This window comes from Alexandromys fortis, unplaced genomic scaffold (genome assembly GCF_014885135.2).
Source record: "Alexandromys fortis isolate MF-2015 unplaced genomic scaffold, M_Fortis_MF-2015_v1.1 scaffold_364, whole genome shotgun sequence".
NCBI lineage: Eukaryota > Metazoa > Chordata > Mammalia > Rodentia > Cricetidae > Alexandromys > Alexandromys fortis.
Genome location: NW_026068245.1, coordinates 310,037 through 327,135, shown reverse-complemented (window position 1 = coordinate 327,135; position 17,099 = coordinate 310,037). Strand labels below are relative to the sequence as shown.

The 17,099-nt window shown below is 48.2% G+C and overlaps 2 protein-coding genes across 9 annotated transcripts in view; one reads left to right on the top strand and one right to left on the bottom strand.

The window, feature by feature from the left end:
• The window catches only part of Hnrnpm (heterogeneous nuclear ribonucleoprotein M), a 51,289-nt gene extending 45,596 nt beyond the window's left edge, over positions 1–5,693 (top strand). For 4 of the 5 annotated variants that reach the window (XM_050131261.1, XM_050131262.1, XM_050131258.1 and 1 more), the window contains 3 exons: positions 1,376–2,178; positions 2,978–3,029; positions 5,267–5,693. In XM_050131261.1, the coding sequence (XP_049987218.1) occupies positions 1,376–2,178; positions 2,978–3,029; positions 5,267–5,430 (1,019 nt within the window). In that variant the 3' untranslated portion in view covers positions 5,431–5,693. Of the gene's footprint in view, positions 1–1,375; positions 2,179–2,977; positions 3,030–5,180 lie in introns of all 5 variants that reach the window. The other variant, XM_050131259.1, reaches the window with a different exon arrangement.
• Positions 5,694–5,829: 136 nt separating this feature from the next.
• Pram1 (PML-RARA regulated adaptor molecule 1) lies at positions 5,830–16,886 on the bottom strand. Of its 4 annotated transcripts, XM_050131257.1 has the most exons (10): positions 13,511–16,886; positions 9,785–11,198; positions 9,656–9,701; positions 9,506–9,582; positions 7,231–7,288; positions 7,037–7,142; positions 6,744–6,906; positions 6,629–6,662; positions 6,517–6,551; positions 5,830–6,435 (listed from the first exon to the last, which is right to left on the bottom strand). In XM_050131257.1, exons 1-10 carry the CDS (start codon positions 13,511–13,513, stop codon positions 6,398–6,400), a joined length of 1,974 nt encoding a protein of 657 aa, XP_049987214.1. In that variant the 5' UTR covers positions 13,514–16,886; the 3' UTR covers positions 5,830–6,397. The 4 variants fall into 4 exon arrangements, with proteins under 4 accessions (XP_049987214.1, XP_049987212.1, XP_049987213.1 ...); XM_050131255.1 differs by having other exon boundaries at positions 6,629–6,906; XM_050131256.1 differs by having other exon boundaries at positions 5,830–6,551.
• Positions 16,887–17,099: the final 213 nt, after the last annotated feature.

Here is a 17,099-nt window from a genome sequence, read left to right as displayed (position 1 = left end):
CTTGACGTTGTGCTTGGTTTTGTGTGTGTGTGCTTCATTTCAGCCACAGAAGTGGGCACAGAGAAGTGAATTGACTTGTGCCAGGCCATATAAACTTTAGAGTTACATACTGTTATAAAAATTGCTGATTGTTCTCTTGTTGAACCTCCCCCTCCCCAACAAAGTTTCTCTATAGCTTTGTAACCTATCCTGGAACCAGCTCTTACAGACCAGGCTAGCCTTGAACTCACAGAGATCTGCCTCCCAAGTGCTGGGATTAAAGGCATGTGCCACCATCACCCAGCTTGAATTTTACATTTTGGGTCAGTAGTAGGCTAACCATCGGCTAGACTGCTGTGTTGAGTGGTGGTGGGCACTACGAAATTTTGGTTTTGAGCTCTGCATGGTGAAGTGATGGTTCAGAGCTTGGATAGAGCCAGACCTTCCCTGTCCAGGGTTGCAAGCACCATGGTTGAGTGTCATTGTGCACTGGTCACTGACCCTTGGCCTCTTCAATAATCGACCCTGCCTTGCTGTCAGCATCTTTCTTCCAAAGCCAATGAGATAAATATACACGAGCTGTCAATTTCTCGCACAGAAGGAAAGATCCCAGGAAATGACCAGTTTGTGTGCACGTGTACACGAACTTTACCTTCTGCTTACATGGCTGTGTAATCACTGTGCCCTGGAAGCGCTAAGGAAATGCAGCCAGACTACCTGTCAGCAGGGTATCTTAAGAGGAACAAGTTGAAAGAGGATAAAGGTTGTAAGTGGCTTTGGGTTGTCTCCATGTAACTTACCAGTTGCCATGAGTTACTGAGTATGAAGTTTTGTGTGCTTCTTTGAGAGGGTTTCTCAATGTCTGCCGATGAGGAGACTAAAAAGTTTTCAGGAATTGATGTGTGACTCAGGTTTGACATTGGTACCAGCATGAAGATGAAGTTGTTTTTTTTTTTTTTTTATGATGGGTGTCAGTTTTGTTTGTTTGTTTGGTTTTTTTTTTTTTTTTTATATATATATATATTTTTTAACCCCCTCTTGAGGCAGGGTTTTTTTCTGTGGTGTAGCCTTGGCTGCCCTGGAACTCACTTTGTAGACCAAGTCAGCCTCTGCCTCCCCAATGTTGTTTAACCGGTACGTCACCACCACCCAGTGAGGGTGAATTTTTATTACTTAAGTTTTATTGTGAAATTTGTACCTGTGCTATGGAGTGGAAAGGATGATTGTGGAGATCTTGTTGCTAACATTGGGTTTTCTTAATAATAAATTATTTTGAGCATGACTTCCTAATTTGTGGTTGAACTTGGGATCTGAAGTGCCCAGCCAGGCATGCATTGGTATATGAATGCCTACACAAGTCCCTGACTTCCGCTTGTACTTTTTATTCCTATTTCAGGTGGAGCTGGAGGCAGTGTCCCTGGGATCGAGAGGATGGGCCCTGGCATTGACCGCATTGGCGGTGCTGGCATGGAGCGCATGGGCGCAGGCCTAGGCCATGGCATGGATCGAGTGGGCTCTGAGATTGAGCGTATGGGCCTGGTCATGGACCGCATGGGCTCAGTTGAGCGCATGGGCTCTGGCATTGAGCGCATGGGCCCGCTAGGTCTTGACCACATGGCCTCCAGTATTGAGCGCATGGGTCAGACCATGGAGCGCATTGGCTCTGGCGTGGAGCGCATGGGTGCCGGCATGGGCTTTGGCCTGGAGCGAATGGCCGCTCCCATTGACCGAGTGGGCCAGACCATTGAGCGTATGGGCTCTGGTGTCGAGCGCATGGGCCCAGCCATTGAGCGTATGGGCCTGAGCATGGATCGCATGGTGCCCACAGGCATGGGGGCCGGCCTGGAGCGCATGGGCCCTGTGATGGATCGAATGGCCACCGGCCTGGAGCGCATGGGCGCCAACAACCTGGAGCGCATGGGCCTGGAGCGCATGGGAGCCAACAGTTTGGAGCGTATGGGCCTGGAGCGAATGGGCGCCAACAGCCTGGAGCGAATGGGCCCTGCCATGGGCCCGGCATTGGGCGCTGGCATTGAGCGAATGGGCCTGGCCATGGGTGGCGCTGGAGGTGCTAGCTTTGACCGAGCCATTGAGATGGAGCGGGGCAACTTTGGAGGAAGCTTCGCAGGTTCCTTTGGCGGAGCTGGAGGCCATGCACCTGGAGTAGCCAGGAAGGCTTGCCAGATATTTGTGAGAAATGTAAGTGGTTCTTCAGGAGCTCCTCAGTGTTGTTGTGAATGAATGGTGGGGAGATCAGTGGGCTGAGGGTGTAAGTCTGCTTAAGGGAGAACCGGGTAGCGTGGGGAATATAACTTGTCCATCCCCAAAACTGAACTGGAGGTTGAGGGTTTACAGAAGAAATAGTCCCAGGGCCTGGCATGGTGGCCCATTCTTTTAATTCTGGAGATTAAGGTTAGGTGGCTCTCTGTGAGATCCAGGTTAACTAGAGCTGCCAAGTGAGACCCTGTCTCTAAAACACAAAGAAACAAAATTATAGTAGTATGGCATTTGCCTAGGATGTGTGGGTCAGTAGAGTAGACTGGGCTCTAAAGGTTTGTGGTTTCTGATTCCCTTGGCTTGAGGGACTCTTTAGTCTTGGCACAGTGATTCAGAGAAAAGTGGTTGTGATAGAATTACATTTTGTCACTGGATTGTGGGTTGCCCACTTAGCTCTTAGGATATACCCATAAGCTAGAGATTTGTTTTCTTCTCTGCTGATTTTCATAAAGAAGTCAGCCTGCCTCTCTGTGATGAGAAGTGGAGATTGTTTTGGAATTGGGGGTACTACTGGGGATGGATCCTGGCCTTTACCCCATTGGCAGTGCTGGCATGGAGCACATGGGTGCTCTAGGGTTATACACATACTAGGCAAATCACCCTGTACCTAAGCTACACCCCCAGCCCGTGGAAACCTTCAAATCATAATCTTGTATCTATTGCGATGTCTGTACACTGAGATTTGGTTGCATCACAGATTAGTCTGCTCTTTTTTCCTCAGCTCCCATTTGATTTTACATGGAAGATGCTAAAAGACAAATTCAACGAATGTGGTAAGTGTCTGTCTGAGAAAGACTGTCCATGTGCATTTCTGTGTTGTGGCTTGTTGGTGATGCTGTTGAGTTGTAGCAGTGAAGCTTCCTTCCTAGCCTTAGCCACTGTCCATGGGCTCTCGAGTGTCCATGGCCTTGCCATTGTTCTGCCTCTGCAGCTATTTAGGCAGGTGTTGGGTGTCCTGGTATGTGTCATGCCATGTGTTCATTTCATCCGTGCTGTTCTTCTCTAGTTAGTTTGTGAGACAGCCTCTCTGTCTCTGCTACAACTTAAGCTGGACTTGAGTTCATGATTCTTTTCCCTCTCAGGCCTTCCATGTTCTGAAACTACAGGCAAATGCCACCACTGTTTTCTCAGTTTCTGAGAGAAGGCAGTATTGTCATCTTTTTACATAAGAGTCAGAAAAGCCATCTTCCTAAAGTCACAGACTTTTAAGAAGCAAAAACAAAAGAAGTAAATCCAAGACAAGTTGCTTTCCCCCATGAAGCCCATAGCTGGTTTAGTTGCCCAGAGTACTCGTATGCTCAGCAGTTGTAGGTCTGGTCTGGGCACACAGTATAGACTGAAAGTCTCTGGATTCATAGGCACACCTAGGCAACCTTTCTGGAAAGCTTCCTTGGTGACCATGATGCAGTCTTCCCTTACCATTGCATGTTCTCAGTTAAAAGCTCAATCAGAACACCTGTTTCTTGTTTCCTCATTCAGAAATGGCTCAGCATTCAGAAGTAGTGCTTTCCCCTGGTTCTTTATTATAAGCTGTAGAGTCAAAGCCCACCTTCTTGTCTGGTTCTTTGATTCTCTCCATTGCAAATTTCACATCAGTCATTATTATAACTAGATATTCCAAAAGCTCAGATTGGAATGTGCCACTCTCCCCACCTCTGAAAAAATGCAAACTCAAAATCTTCCTGAAACTTATCTCCTTACTGCCCTTGAACTTGCCAGAAGATTACCTTCCCTTTTCCCTACTTTTTTGTCCTTCCCTTTTTTCCTTTTTGAGACTAGGATCCAACAACTAGCCCAAGTTGACTGCAAAGTCATTATGTAGCCAAGAATGATCTTGAACTCTGAGGGTTTTGGTTTTGATTGGTTTGTTTGTCCTTTTTTGTTTTGCTTTGCTTTTGTTATTGTTGTTGTTTTAACATTGGGTCTCTTGAACATCGTGGCCCTTAAATTTACTATTGTATAGCCTAAAATAACCTTGAACTTCTAACTCCTGAATGCTGGGATTACAGGGGTATGCCTCTGTGCCTGGTTTGTATAAGTGCTAGGACTCAAACCCAGCTTTTTGTGCATGCTAAACAAGCACTGTATACACTGAGCTACATTCTCAGTGACTTTGAACTCTTGATTTTCCTACCTCCACTTCCCAAGGGCTGGGATTCCAGGTGAGCTACCTTTCTCTTTTCCTTTCTGTCTTCCCTCCTTTAGTTCTGTCTTGCCATTCCCTTCTTTTGAGCCTGGGTCTTGCCATGTAGCTCCAGTCTGGCCTAGAATTCAAAATCTTGCTTTAACCTCTCAAGTGCTGGGTTGCAGATGTGTACCATTGTGTCCTGCTTTGGCAGGCATGTTTTCTGATGAAATTGGTCATTAATATCTTTCAGAACTTTATCATGAGTAGCCACTGGAGTGTCATCTCTCCCCAAGCCATTATTATTATTAGCACAAGAATTATGAGCCATAACACAGCACCAATGTATCTTTGACTTCTGCTCTGTTATAGACCCATTTCTTTTGTACTTGACACATACCTGGGTACTTAATAACCTGGATGCTTAATAGGTCTATGAATAGATATGTGTAAGCTACTCACTAGGTATACCTGGCTTACATAGGGCAGTATAGAAGTATCATACTGGCAGTGGCCTTGTGACCAGATAGTAGTATTCAACAATCAAGCCTCTAGAATTCTAATCAAAAGTTGGCTCCACATAGGCCCCTCTTCGTGTAACTTGCTGGAGCAGAAAGATGAACATTTGAAGCTGCTTGGCAAGTTCTTCACAGCCAGGTTAGGCTGTTGTCCTGCTTGGAGAACAATGGCAATAGAGTGGAAAGGGCTGTAGTTGCTGGCGCCATACGTGGTGTTCTGAGCATTCGCTTCATGCGCAAGGGCCTCTCTCCTTTTTGACTCTGTCACCGAAATCCAACAGGTGATCTGGACTGAGTGGAGCCCAGACTGAGGCTGAGCTCTGGGTTTGCCTGATGCGTGTGGTCTCTTCTTCCCTCCCTGTGCCAGGCCACGTGCTGTACGCCGACATCAAGATGGAGAACGGAAAGTCCAAGGGGTGCGGTGTGGTTAAGTTTGAATCTCCAGAGGTGGCTGAGAGAGCCTGCCGGATGATGAATGGCATGAAGCTGAGTGGCCGAGAGATTGATGTTCGAATCGATAGAAATGCTTAAGCAGTTGCCTTTTTTAAACATCAATACCAGACCTCTGAATTTGTATTTTTTCTTGTTAACCATTTTAATTTGTTGGCTGGATGTATAAAGATGTTTAAAAAATTCAGTTGCTTTTTGGGGTGATCTGAATTAATATTTTAATGATTGGGGTTCCATTTGACTGTTTGCATTGAGATTGCAATGTGCGCAATTTTTTTTGTAGTTGTGGCATCTTGTTGACATCAAATATGACTTTGATAATAAATACCAGTTCCTGAAAGCGGCTTGCTTTTTTGTGTGTGTGTATGTTGTAGAGGTGGCCATCTGAGTTCTGCGAGACTGGAGCAGCTTGTACTTCCTTCCTGGGAGCTGTGACCTCCAGGGATCTCACCCATTTGTTGTTGTCTGTGGACCCCACTGTTTGGAGAGCATACCCTAGTTATAGTAGGAACACTAGTACAGATCCAAGATCTTCCCCGGAGTGATAATAACAATCCCGAAAATCATCCTGTGCTTTATCTGGGAGTCCCAGACACTGAGTGAAGCTCACTTCAACTTAGCTTTTCTTTGTTCAAGACCACTAAGAATGTCACTGTTTGGGAAATACTTCAGCTGATGTCCTGTTAGACAGGAGTTCTACCAGTGAAGGGCTGTTATAGACTCACTTGGCAACGCAAATGCCTGAAACCTACAAGGAATTTTGGGATACAGCTACTGGTCATCTAGGATATGTATGGGTGCGTCTTCAGCAGCTCCTTTCCTATTGGGTGGGCAATTGATTTTTTTGTTTGTTTGTTTGTTTCACCTTTGGTCCCTTGCATGTGCCTGTGTTCTGCTGTGTGTTCTAGTCAGTAAGAAGAGGACAAGAAACAAGAATGTTTTAAAGAGGGGTTTTATGTGGGCATGTTGGGTTTGCCATGCTGGGATCCAGGGCTCCTGTGTGAGCAGTGGCTGGGCTGGTGGTTCTGGAACCCACCTGTCTGTCTGCTTACTGTCCCTGAGGAAATGGTTGGTTGTCCAGAGGGTCTGCAAAGAAGGATGAATTCAAGTGATCCTGTGCCACAGAGGCATCATAGCAAGTATCCCCATGGGAGTCACTGTACATACCCCAAAAGCTGACATCATCGTATACTTCTGTTTCCCTGGCAGAGAGCACAATATTGTCAATAAGAGCCAACCTTGGTGTTCCCCATTCTACCCAGGCAGGACCAGTACTTACAAGGGCAACAGTGCAGTTCTGGGTACGTAGCCATCTGCAGGGGAGAGCAGATAGAATGGATTCTCAGCCTTAGCACTCTCACTCCTTTCCCTAGATGTGGGCCAAACACACTTACACTTGCCCTTGGGGTCCCGGCACAGCATCTCATCCTTGTTAGTAAACTCGATCACCTCCAGGATTTCTCCGCGCCGGATACCCAGGTGCTTGCCACCCCCACGCCGGGTCTTGGCATTGGGGTCAATCATCATCTTTGTTTGAATCACAATCTCGCCTTCAAACTTGGGGAACATCATGTTAAAATGTTAGACTTTCTGTATCTGCTGTTACCTTGGTTTCTTCCCCAGGATGGAAATCAAGGGCCTTGGGTACCAGTCATCCCAGGACTCATTCTTCACTCCATGTTCTCACCTTGAACTTCTTTCTAAACTCTCTCTCAGCTTTCTCTGCCTTCCTGATCTGTTTCAGCAGCTTGGGGTCTGTGGGTGGCAGCTGCTGTAGTTGAGTAGCATTCTTCCTAGAAGTCCCAGACATTGGAGTAAGAAGTATCCTCTACTACTAGAGTCCCAGATCTCAGCCCAAATCACATCATTTGCCCCATGTACCTGAGCTCTGCGTCCTGCTGAGGCCATCTGGTGACTTGCTGGGTAGTCTGCATTTCATCTGAGGGCATTGGACAGAGTCAGGACAAAGGTCCCTAGTTCTTTCTACCCTAGTGACTTGATGGGTTGAGTCTGCTCTCTGGATCCTCAGGGCTTCCCTGAATTGACCACTCCTGTACTTTTCTTAGGGTTTATCAGTCCTTGTGGGTAAGGTTCATTTTGGTGAGGAAAATAAAGGCTGAGAAGTTGACTAACTGTCTAAAATTGTAGAGATGGGATGGATTTGTAGGCCTTTGTGTTTGGATTTTGTTCTCACTATCTAGACCAGGCTGTCCTAGATCTATCTGCCTCTGTTTCCCTGAGTGCTAGTATTAAAAGCTGTGGCCACCATGATCAGCCCGTAAGTCGTAGACTTTGGGAGCCATTTTTCTTCTACCTCCCAGAATATGTTGGGAGTTGTAATAAGATTTTGGATTCAGAACTAAAAACAAGTAATTCCATTGTAGCCATCGATAGCTTGCCTCTAAGGAGGAGCAACCAGAGTGGAGTTTTTTGGTTGGTTGGTTGGTCTTTTAAAGACAGGGCTTTTCTGTGTATACTTGGCTGTCCTGGAATCCACTCTGTAGACCAGGCTGGTCTACAGCCTTCCTTTGCATTGGAAGGCCTGCACCACCACCACATCCCTGAGGTGGAGTTCTTAGCCAGAACCTTCTGCTGCTTGAGACTGAATGATAGGGTTTCCCCAAGGGTTTACTTGTATCACTTCCCAGCAATAGGACAGGCTTCGAGAATGAGACCAACTGTTGGCTGGAGGCTTGGGTGACAGCCTCTTCAAGATCAGGGTTAGTGAGGATCTGAATCAGAGGTCCCATTTTGTTGATAACCCAAATGTCACTTTTGACCAACTGTCCTTTCTGATTATAGCCCACAGAGGGGTGTCTGAATCAGCGCTGAGCTTGAGTTCTACTCTGTAAGCAGAGATCTGGGTCCTACTCAGAACCTGTGCTGCCTCAGCCTTGAATGATCTTACAGCTAGAAGCTGGAGTTACAGGTGTACTATGACAATACTGGGCTCTCTGGTTCTGGGTCATCCTGCAGCTTGTTCTGAGCAGGGCTGAACCCTGCCCCTCCAGGTGAGTTCCCAATTGACAAAAGATGTAGAGGGGCTGCTGTGTTTCAAAGGAACCAAAGAATAGGTGGTCCGAAGGCCACTCTGGTATTAGAAAGATCACTCAGAGATACTCAAAACAGACTTGGAGAGGCTCTGTGCCACAGGAAGGCTCACACATTGCTCTGAACGGAGAAATTCAGGGGTCTGATATTTGATCATGATCTTGAACAGTGACCCCTCCCCCAACTATAGAGCGTCCCCTCCACAGAAGCACTGTGGGCGTTCTCTTGATGAACCAGGAGAAGCAAACAAAAAGGGCCCAGAAAGGAGCAAGGGCTGGAGAATTTGAAAGCATCTGTCTTTTATCAGGACCTCCAGCTGGAACAGTGAGAGCAAGCCAAGGCCAAAAGACCCTCCTAGGAGCCCTAGTAAGCTAGTAAAACAGGGAATAGCAGGGGGTGGGGGGGCATTTAGCTGGAATCCCCACAGCTCTAAATCAACTGGCTAGTCTCAGATCCTTGAACTTCCTCATTGGCAATGGGGTAACTCCCTTGGCTACAAAATCATCAAAGCTTTATATAAAACCCCATGCTGTTGCCATTGAGACACCAATCGTGGAGCCCCTCAGACTGACTTAGAAGAAAGGAAAACCTGCTACTGCGTGTATACATCTTGCTGGGACATTCTCTTGGGATGAACTGCAAGGAACCTGGTGGGTGGCATTTGCTTTGGTTTTGTTTGCAGGATCTCATCCAGGCTGGTCTTGGTTGCTGAGTAGCCAAGGCAGATCATCCTGCTGCCTAAATGCTGGAGTTATAGGTGTACATTTGGAACCTGATCCATGATCCTGCCATGACTCCTCTGCACAAGTGCTAGGTTATATGAAAGGAGCATGCCACTCCTTCCCTGCCTGATACGCCATCTTGTCTGGTTTGCCAGCTGTGGTTTCTGTGATTCTTCCATTGTTGTCCAGGCCTCTTGTCACATGCTTCTACCTACAGAAAGCCTGGCTCCTTGGCTCTGGGCTTCCCCTTCCTTACCATCTGGCCCACCAGCATCCAGTCTGTTCTGGATCACTTTGTGTTCTTAAACTTGGATCATGCGAGCATGTCTTTGTAACTAATGTTTCATGGGTACCCAAGCCAACCACCTAGACCACCTACAAACCTCTGCCTCTCGGGCTGAGACTAGAGTCACTTGTGGCTTCCACAGCATCATACAGCTCATAGATCTCGTCCGGGTTCCTGCAGGGATACCTGAGATGAGGGCCTCCTTTAGCCTTATACCCATGCCTGGCCCCTTTCTCCCAATACTCACTGCAGGGTCTGTTGAGGTTCGGCTGGGAAGTGGGTCTTCAGTACAGCTGTGGAAGAGAGAGGACGGGAAGGAAGTGCTCTACCCAGATATTTCACCCCTCCTCTGCCTGAACTACCTACTCTAACTCACCTGTGGCCGTTGCCGAGGCTCTCCGGAAGCTTTGGATATTGATGGGGACAGGTGGTAATGGGGGCTTGGCTGGAGGAGATCCCAGGCTGCTGGCTGAAGGCAAAGGCCTTCGCTGGGGCGGGTGCTGGACTTGGAAGTCTTCTGATCTCCAATTGGGTGTCCGAGAGACTCCATACCCAGGGCTGAGGGGGAACTGGGGGCTAGAACCCTCAAAGGCAGAAGGCAGGGAGCACTCAGATACTGAACCAGGAAGTTTGGGCTTTCCGGGCAGACCCTTAGGAAAGTCAGGCTGGAAGAACTTGCCATGTTGAGGCTTCAGAAACTTCCTGGGGAGTGAGCTGAACTCAGGCTCCGAGGATGTTCTAGGGAGATGACCCAGTTCCTGCTGCGAAGGCTTCTTAGAAAGCACTTTGGGGGCTGGCTGCTGAGGCTTCTTGGGAAATTTGCTTTCGGGCTCCGAGGATGTCCTGGTAAGGTCACTTAGCTGGAGCTGTGGATGATTCTTGGGCAATGCATGGACATCTGGTTGCAGGGAGTGAGATGGGGGATTATATGACTCAGGCTTCCAGGGAGCTGTCTGGGGGACCTCATAGGACATGGGCTGCTGTGGATACTTTGTGCAACCAGTGGCCTGAAGAGATGGAGATTTCTTGAAATTCTCATTGAGCTCAGACTGCAGGGACTTCTTGGGAAAGGTACTGACTTCAGGCTCTGGCGAGTGGCGGTAAAACTCACTGGACCTAGGCTTGGATGTCTGAGGAACTTCGCTGGACTCTACCTGTGTCAGGGACTTCCTAGAGGAACCAGTAGCCTGAGACTGCAGTGGCTTCATGGGCAAGGACTTCAGAGGGGCCTCACTGGATTCAGGCTGACAGAACTTCTTGGGAAATGTGGTAGGTTTGAGCTCTACTGGGGGCCTGGCAGGATTGCTGAGCTCAGATTTCAGGGGCTTTTGGGTAGAACTACTAGGTTCCTGGGGTTCCCCAAGCTGTGGAGACTTGGTGAGTTCACCAAACTCTAGTTTTGGAAGCTTCTTGGGGAGATTAGTGAACTCAGGCAGTGAGGGCTTAGGGAAGCTGGCAAACTGGGGCTGTGGGGGCTTCTTGGAATCTGTGAACTCTGGATGTGGAGGCTTCCTTGGGAAATCTTTGAGTTCAGGCCGTGGTGACTTTCTGAGACCCTCTGACTGTGAGGTCTTCTTGGGGATGTCCGTAAACTGCAGCTGCAGGGGTTTCAGGGACACTGTGCTGAGCTCAGACTGTGAGGCCTTCTTGGGCTGCTCACTTAACTCAGTCTGTGGAAACTTCTTCAGGAGTTTGTTGAACTCAGGCTTTATGGGTTTTCTGGATGGTTCTCCAGGCTCTTGAGAGGCCTGGAACTTAGCTTGGAGATTTCGGAAGTCTTGATTGCTTCCCTAAGAAGACAGATTATTCAGGAAGAGTCTCGTACAAGAAAGCAGATGGAGAAATAACTAGGTACCTCCAGATACAGTTGGTCATAGACACACAAACCCATCACCCTCCCTTTCCCTTTGGCTCCCATTCTACCATTGCTTCTTCCTCAACCTCAGCTCTACCTCAGCCAGCTTCTCTTTTTGGGTAAGAACTATTCCTCAGGTTCCCGGAAGCCACACACCCCTGACTCCTCCACCCAAGCTGGGTCAAACCTCATCTCTAACAGGACCTAGCTCCTGATGCCTCTACTAGCCCATGACTCCCACACGGTACTTCCCGTCAGTGAAGTACTTCCCAATATCTTCAGCCTTTGCGCCTTCTGCTCCCATTTGGTTCCCTCTTTGCCCCCTGCCTGACCACCAGGTTCTCCCGAGCCTGTTTTGTTCCGATTTCAAAATACATCCGGGCCTGGCGGTGGCGGCACACGCCTTTAATCCCAGCACTCAGGAGGCAGAGACAGGCGGATCTCTGGGAGTTCGAGGTCAGCCTGGTCTACAAGAGCTAGTTCCGGGACAGGCTCCAAAGATACAGAGAAACCCTGTCTCGAAAAACAAAAACAAAAACAAAAAAAAAAAAAATGTGGAATCCAACCACTTGTCACTGTCACCCCAGCTGGAGGAGCTGTCCCCACAGCCCTGAGTACTGCAATGGGCTCATCCCAGGTCTGCTGCTCTAAAGGAGGCCTGCTGAATCTCTGTTCCCAACCTCTCAGCAAAAAACTTCCCCCCATCTCATAGCTTCTGTCATGTTTGTCTCCTACACGGGTCTGTCCTCTTCTTCCTCCATGTCTTTGTGACAATACTCCTTAAGGAGACAACCCTATTTTAAATCAATTTCCCTTGCCCAGTTGTCCACCTTTACTGCCCTTCCTAACTGTTCTCTTTATATCTCCCATCACCTATCAAATTCTTTATATTAGTTCTGCTGTAATGTCTTTATACCAGGTTGTTTTGGGGTTTTGTATTTTTGTAGTGTTGGGATGGAGCCCAGTACTTTGCTAAGCAAGCTCTGTGGCATTGAGCCACACCACATCACTGACTAGCGTTTTTGTCTTGTCTGTTTGTTTATTGAAGCAGGGTCTCATATATCCCAGGCTGGCCTCAAACTTGCTATGTAGCTGAGGAGAATAAACTCCTTATCCTCCTACCTCCACCTCCCCATGCTGGGATTAAGGTGTATTGCACCACACCCAGTTTGACTAAACTGTTAAAGTTCTATTTGGGAAGCTAAAGAGATTGCTCAGTAGGCAAAGTACTTGTCACAAAAGTCTGACTACCTGAGTTCTATCCTCAGTACCCATACATAAAAAAGCCAGGAGCAGCACTTGGAGAGGCCTTGGGAGAAGATCCTCTAGGGCTTGCTGGCTAGCTAGGCTCTGAGTACAGTTAGAGACCCTGTCACTAAAAAGAAGGTAGAAAGCCATCAAGGAAGACCCAACCATCACATACATCTAGATCATCAGTGACGGTTCCCAGTGCCTGGCACATAGTAGGTACTCAGTAAATGTTTACAGAAATTAAAGTCTAAGCAGAACTACATTCAGTCTAAGATGTGTATACACAGGAATGCTCACAACACCCACAACCAGCAAGCAGACTCTCCACATGAGCACATGGACTGTATGGTATGTTCAGAACATTCTGGTGCTCTCAGAGCTGGCCATTTGCCACAGGTTACAGGTACAAGTAGACAACAAGGCAATACTTTCTCTCAGCCTTCCTTCATCTAGAGTCAAAAAGATCAGAGGACAGGGAGGGCAGAATCGTGTGAGCCCATCTGAGATGGAGGGATTCAGAAGCACCCCTGGGAAGGAAGCAATTCTTTTCCAGAGTTAGACATTTCTTTGTTGAAGCCCTAGTCATTGAGTTGAGGCAACAGCTCTAGACAGAGATAAGGAAGGTTAGCAGAGCATAGCTTGGATGACTGGCTGGGTGGGTGGTGGTGGAGGGGGAGGCTAGGGCAGGAGGTGCATGACCCACTTACCCCACAGGATTATCTCATCCCAGATGCTGACCTGGGGTGAGGAGATACCATTCCAGGCAGACCCAGCCCGCCCCGCTCGCAATCACAGATCCAAGCCTGAGCCACAAGAGCTCAAGCTGTGCCTTGGCTGTTCTCTACCTTTGCCTGTAGCGTTTCATTCTCAAGACTGTTGCCAGCTCTATTCTGCCGGGCTACCCATGGAGCCTGTTTACCAGTTTCTCAGTTTTTGCTTGTGCCCCTTGTTTCTGGCGAGAATGGACTTCTACTAGGGGCTTGGGGACTCACTCACCATAGCTTCAGGGGGCGATGTGGCTTCAGGGGGTGAGTGGGCTCTGAGCTTAGGCTGCTGCTTTGAGGAAGTATCTGTGGTTTCTGCTCCACTGGCTGACACATCAAATAGGGGCTGTTGGGGTGGGGAGGGCAGAGGAGGAAGGAGGCGGAGATGACCTGTCTGTCCCCTCCTTGTTCCTGCCTGCCTACTATTGTCCCCAAGCTCAGGTCAACATAGCTAAGCACTAATGCACACAGTTACTAGCCGTCACTAGCCTCTTGATTCCCTATTGTCCCCTTTACTCTTAAGACTTTGGGGTCTCCAAAGAAGCAGGCCAAGCCCAAATTCAGGACAGCCACAGGGACAGAGTACCCGAGTGGGGATGTTACAGTTTGCTCTGGGGCTTAGGAAGTCTCTGAAAAGAATTAGAGCTAGGATATGGCTGGTGCAATGGTGAGGACATATCTGTCGTCCTGTGTTGCTTCATCTACCTTCCTTGTTTCGATACATGTACTCTCAGCAGGACTTCCCTATTCAGGTAACAAATGCCCCACCAGCCAGGCCTGGGTGCCCCGCAGAAGGCTCAACTGGGATAGATTGGGGTAAGGTGGGATATAAGAATGAATGGCAGCAGATACTCAAAGATAGCACTGGTTGGAGGAGTGCACATTATAAGGCAAAGAGGAAGTCAAAAAAACAAAACAACAAAAAAACCCCGCTGGATAGACCGCATAAAGGAAAACTATGGAACCTTGGGTATGACAGCAGTGTCTAAGACTGCCCAGGATGGGAACAACTGGAGAACTGCCGAAAACGGGCCGCCCATGCGTGCTTAAGCATTGCCATTGATGATAATGTTAAAGATTTGCCACTGAGGTGAGGGAATATCATTGCCCCTGGGGAGGCAGGGGGTTTTAAGGACACATCAAGTTCCCAGTGGTTAAAGGAAGTAGAGGGAAGAAACCAGAAGACTGGGTTGCAGGAAAATGGAAACGGCCCTTGAGAGCCCAAAGAAGGACCAAGGGAGATACAAGTAAAGGAGAGTCCTGATGGCAAGATTCAGTCCACAGGAACAAAACACTCAGTAGAGATATGACTCTCAGTTTGGAAACAATAGAATTTCTTGAGCTGTTAAGAGAAGGATCTCTTCCAGAGACTGGCTTCACCTGTCTGGGATGTGGTCTGAATGGGAGGATTATTTGGGCCCTGGCAGGGTGATTTCAGTACACAGGTGAGTATAAGTGTGTTGATATCACTGGAGTCACCCTGATACAAAGCACATGTTCTAGGCCCCTGGGCAGAGGTGGGGGTTCTGTACATATCTAAGACTAGCCTAATCTATCCAGTGAGTTCTAGGCCAGCCAAAGCTGTATAGTGAGACCCTGATTCAAAAAAAGAAATGCCGGGTGGTGGTGGCGCACGCCTTTAATCCCAGCACTTGAGAGGCAGAGGCAGGTGGATCTCTATGAGTTCGAGGCCAGCCTGATCCACAGAGCAAATTCCAGGACAGCGAGGGCCACATAGAGAGCCCCTGTCTCAAACAAAAACCAGCACTTGGGAGTTTAAGACAGGAGGATCAGAAAATCCCATCGTTTGAGGCCATCATGGTTTACATAGTACCAATCCAGCAAGAGACACAGTGAGACCTGGTCTTAGAAACAACTTAAATGAATGTTTTGGCTTAAGTCTGCTATTGTGTGGTATGAGACTGGTAGGGTAGCAAGAACATGCTTAACTCTTGGGAATGGGCCAAACTGTCCAGGCAGGGAGACAAGCATCAAGATTCTGATGCCTCTGTATTTCCATACTGGGTCATAGTTCCCAGAGACTGAGCTGCTGCTATTACAGGAGTTTCAGGTGGACAGGGATAACCAAGTCTGGGTTTTTGAGTTTCCAGAACCATGGTGAGTGGAGTCAGTAGGGATATGAAAGAAGTCATGTCTATAATCCCAGCTACTTAGGAGGATGAGGCAGGTGGATTACAGATTCAGTTCAGGTTTGCTAATTGAGTGAAGACCCAGTCTCACATCAGAAAACAGTGGGCCAGTGAGATGGCTGGATGGTGGTGGTAAAGACACTTGCTGTGTAAGCCAGATGACCGAAGTTCGATTCCTGGAACCCACATGAGGTGGTGGGGAAGAAGCAGCTTCACAGCTGTCCTGTGTGTGATACACAACATACGCACACACAACACAAATGTACTGACCGAGAAACACACCATAGGCCATCAAAGCCAGCACAAGTGAAAGGCTTAAATGACAGCTGGTGATTCCCCAGGCTGTCCACTCTGGAGCCTGGGGGACTGAGCAGGGATGCATGCAAGGTGATCTGTAGGCTCCCAGCATGGCCGCCAAGGACCTCCCCACTCTATGTGGCCTGCATGACCGTGACCAGTTGGCTTGAACTCAACTATGGAGCCAGAAGCCTGAAATGATTGAGGGCCAAAGAAGTGATCACCGTGTGCCTGGAGCAGTCAGAGTTCTTTGAAGGAGAGGCTGCAGCCCAGGTTGCTGAGATCTGCGAGCTGGGACCCAGGACCATGGCCACTTTTCACCTCTTTCAGCTAGGGTAATGATAAGCAATCTGGTATCACTCAGGTGACAAAACTGGCTGGATAATTGCCTAGCAGTAGCCAGGCACCACCTTGCCCTGCAGACAAGTCTCCAGGAGTTTGCTCAGTCTGTTCAACTCAACCTCTGCCTCTGAGCTGCTCAGGCAGAATACCCTGTAGGGTCCCAGCTTGAGGTAGGGAATTATGGGAGTTATGGGGGTGGGGTGGGGAGGAGGCGAGGATGTTTAGCAAAGCTTTCAGAAGAGCAAAGGTTGGTTATGTGAAAAGCAGGGAGGATAATAGGCTAGTGGTTTGGGCAGGGAATGGGGTGTGGGGAAGTTCTATAGTTTCCTGGTATCTGTCCCCAGTACTCAGTTCCTGGGACAAGACTCACTGAGCAGACATTCCCAAATCTAGCCTCTCCAAAGTGCGAGCATTATGACATCCACTTTATTGTGTGGGTGGGTGTATGAATCTGTGCTTATGTTTACAGAGGCCAAAGGTTGCCATCAGGTGTCTTCCTTTATTCTCCAACTTAGTTTTTGAGACAAGGTCTCTCACAAAACCTGACACCCACTTTTTGGCTAGCCTGGCTGGCCAGGAGGTCCCAGGTCTGTCTCTCCACTTCCCACCAATCACTTGCTATTTATTCTTTTACTTTTGTTTAATAAATTCACTTATTCAAAACCAGAAGTATGGCTGTTGTATTTCATTCTCTAGAGCCTACAAGCAGTGAAGTTGGGTAGAGAAGACAGGACTATGACAGTGATGTAGGGCCTGGAGGACCCAACTCATTGGGTGCTGGGAATCTGAACTCAGATCTTGGTTGTACCTAGTATAACATCTCTCCAACCCCCAAACAGGAGTCTTTATCTAGATAGTAGTAGGTCCCACTGAGGAGGACTGGGGAAAGACTGCTTCCACAGGAACTCTGATGGCCTGGCATATTGTGTGTGTGTGTGTGTGTGTGTGTGTGTGTGTGTGTGTGTGTTATGTATTCCATACGTAGCTAGGATGACCTTGAATTTCTGATCCTCCACACTACTCCCCAGTTCT

Excerpts from the sequence above, each read along its gene's own strand:
- Pram1 (XM_050131254.1), bottom strand. Across the intron at positions 9,583-9,655 it reads GAACCTCAACAGACCCTGCA|GAACCCGGACGAGATCTATG; the intron begins GTGAGTATTGGG and ends GTATCCCTGCAG. Across the intron at positions 7,143-7,230 it reads CAGCAGGACGCAGAGCTCAG|GAAGAATGCTACTCAACTAC; the intron begins GTACATGGGGCA and ends TGGGACTTCTAG.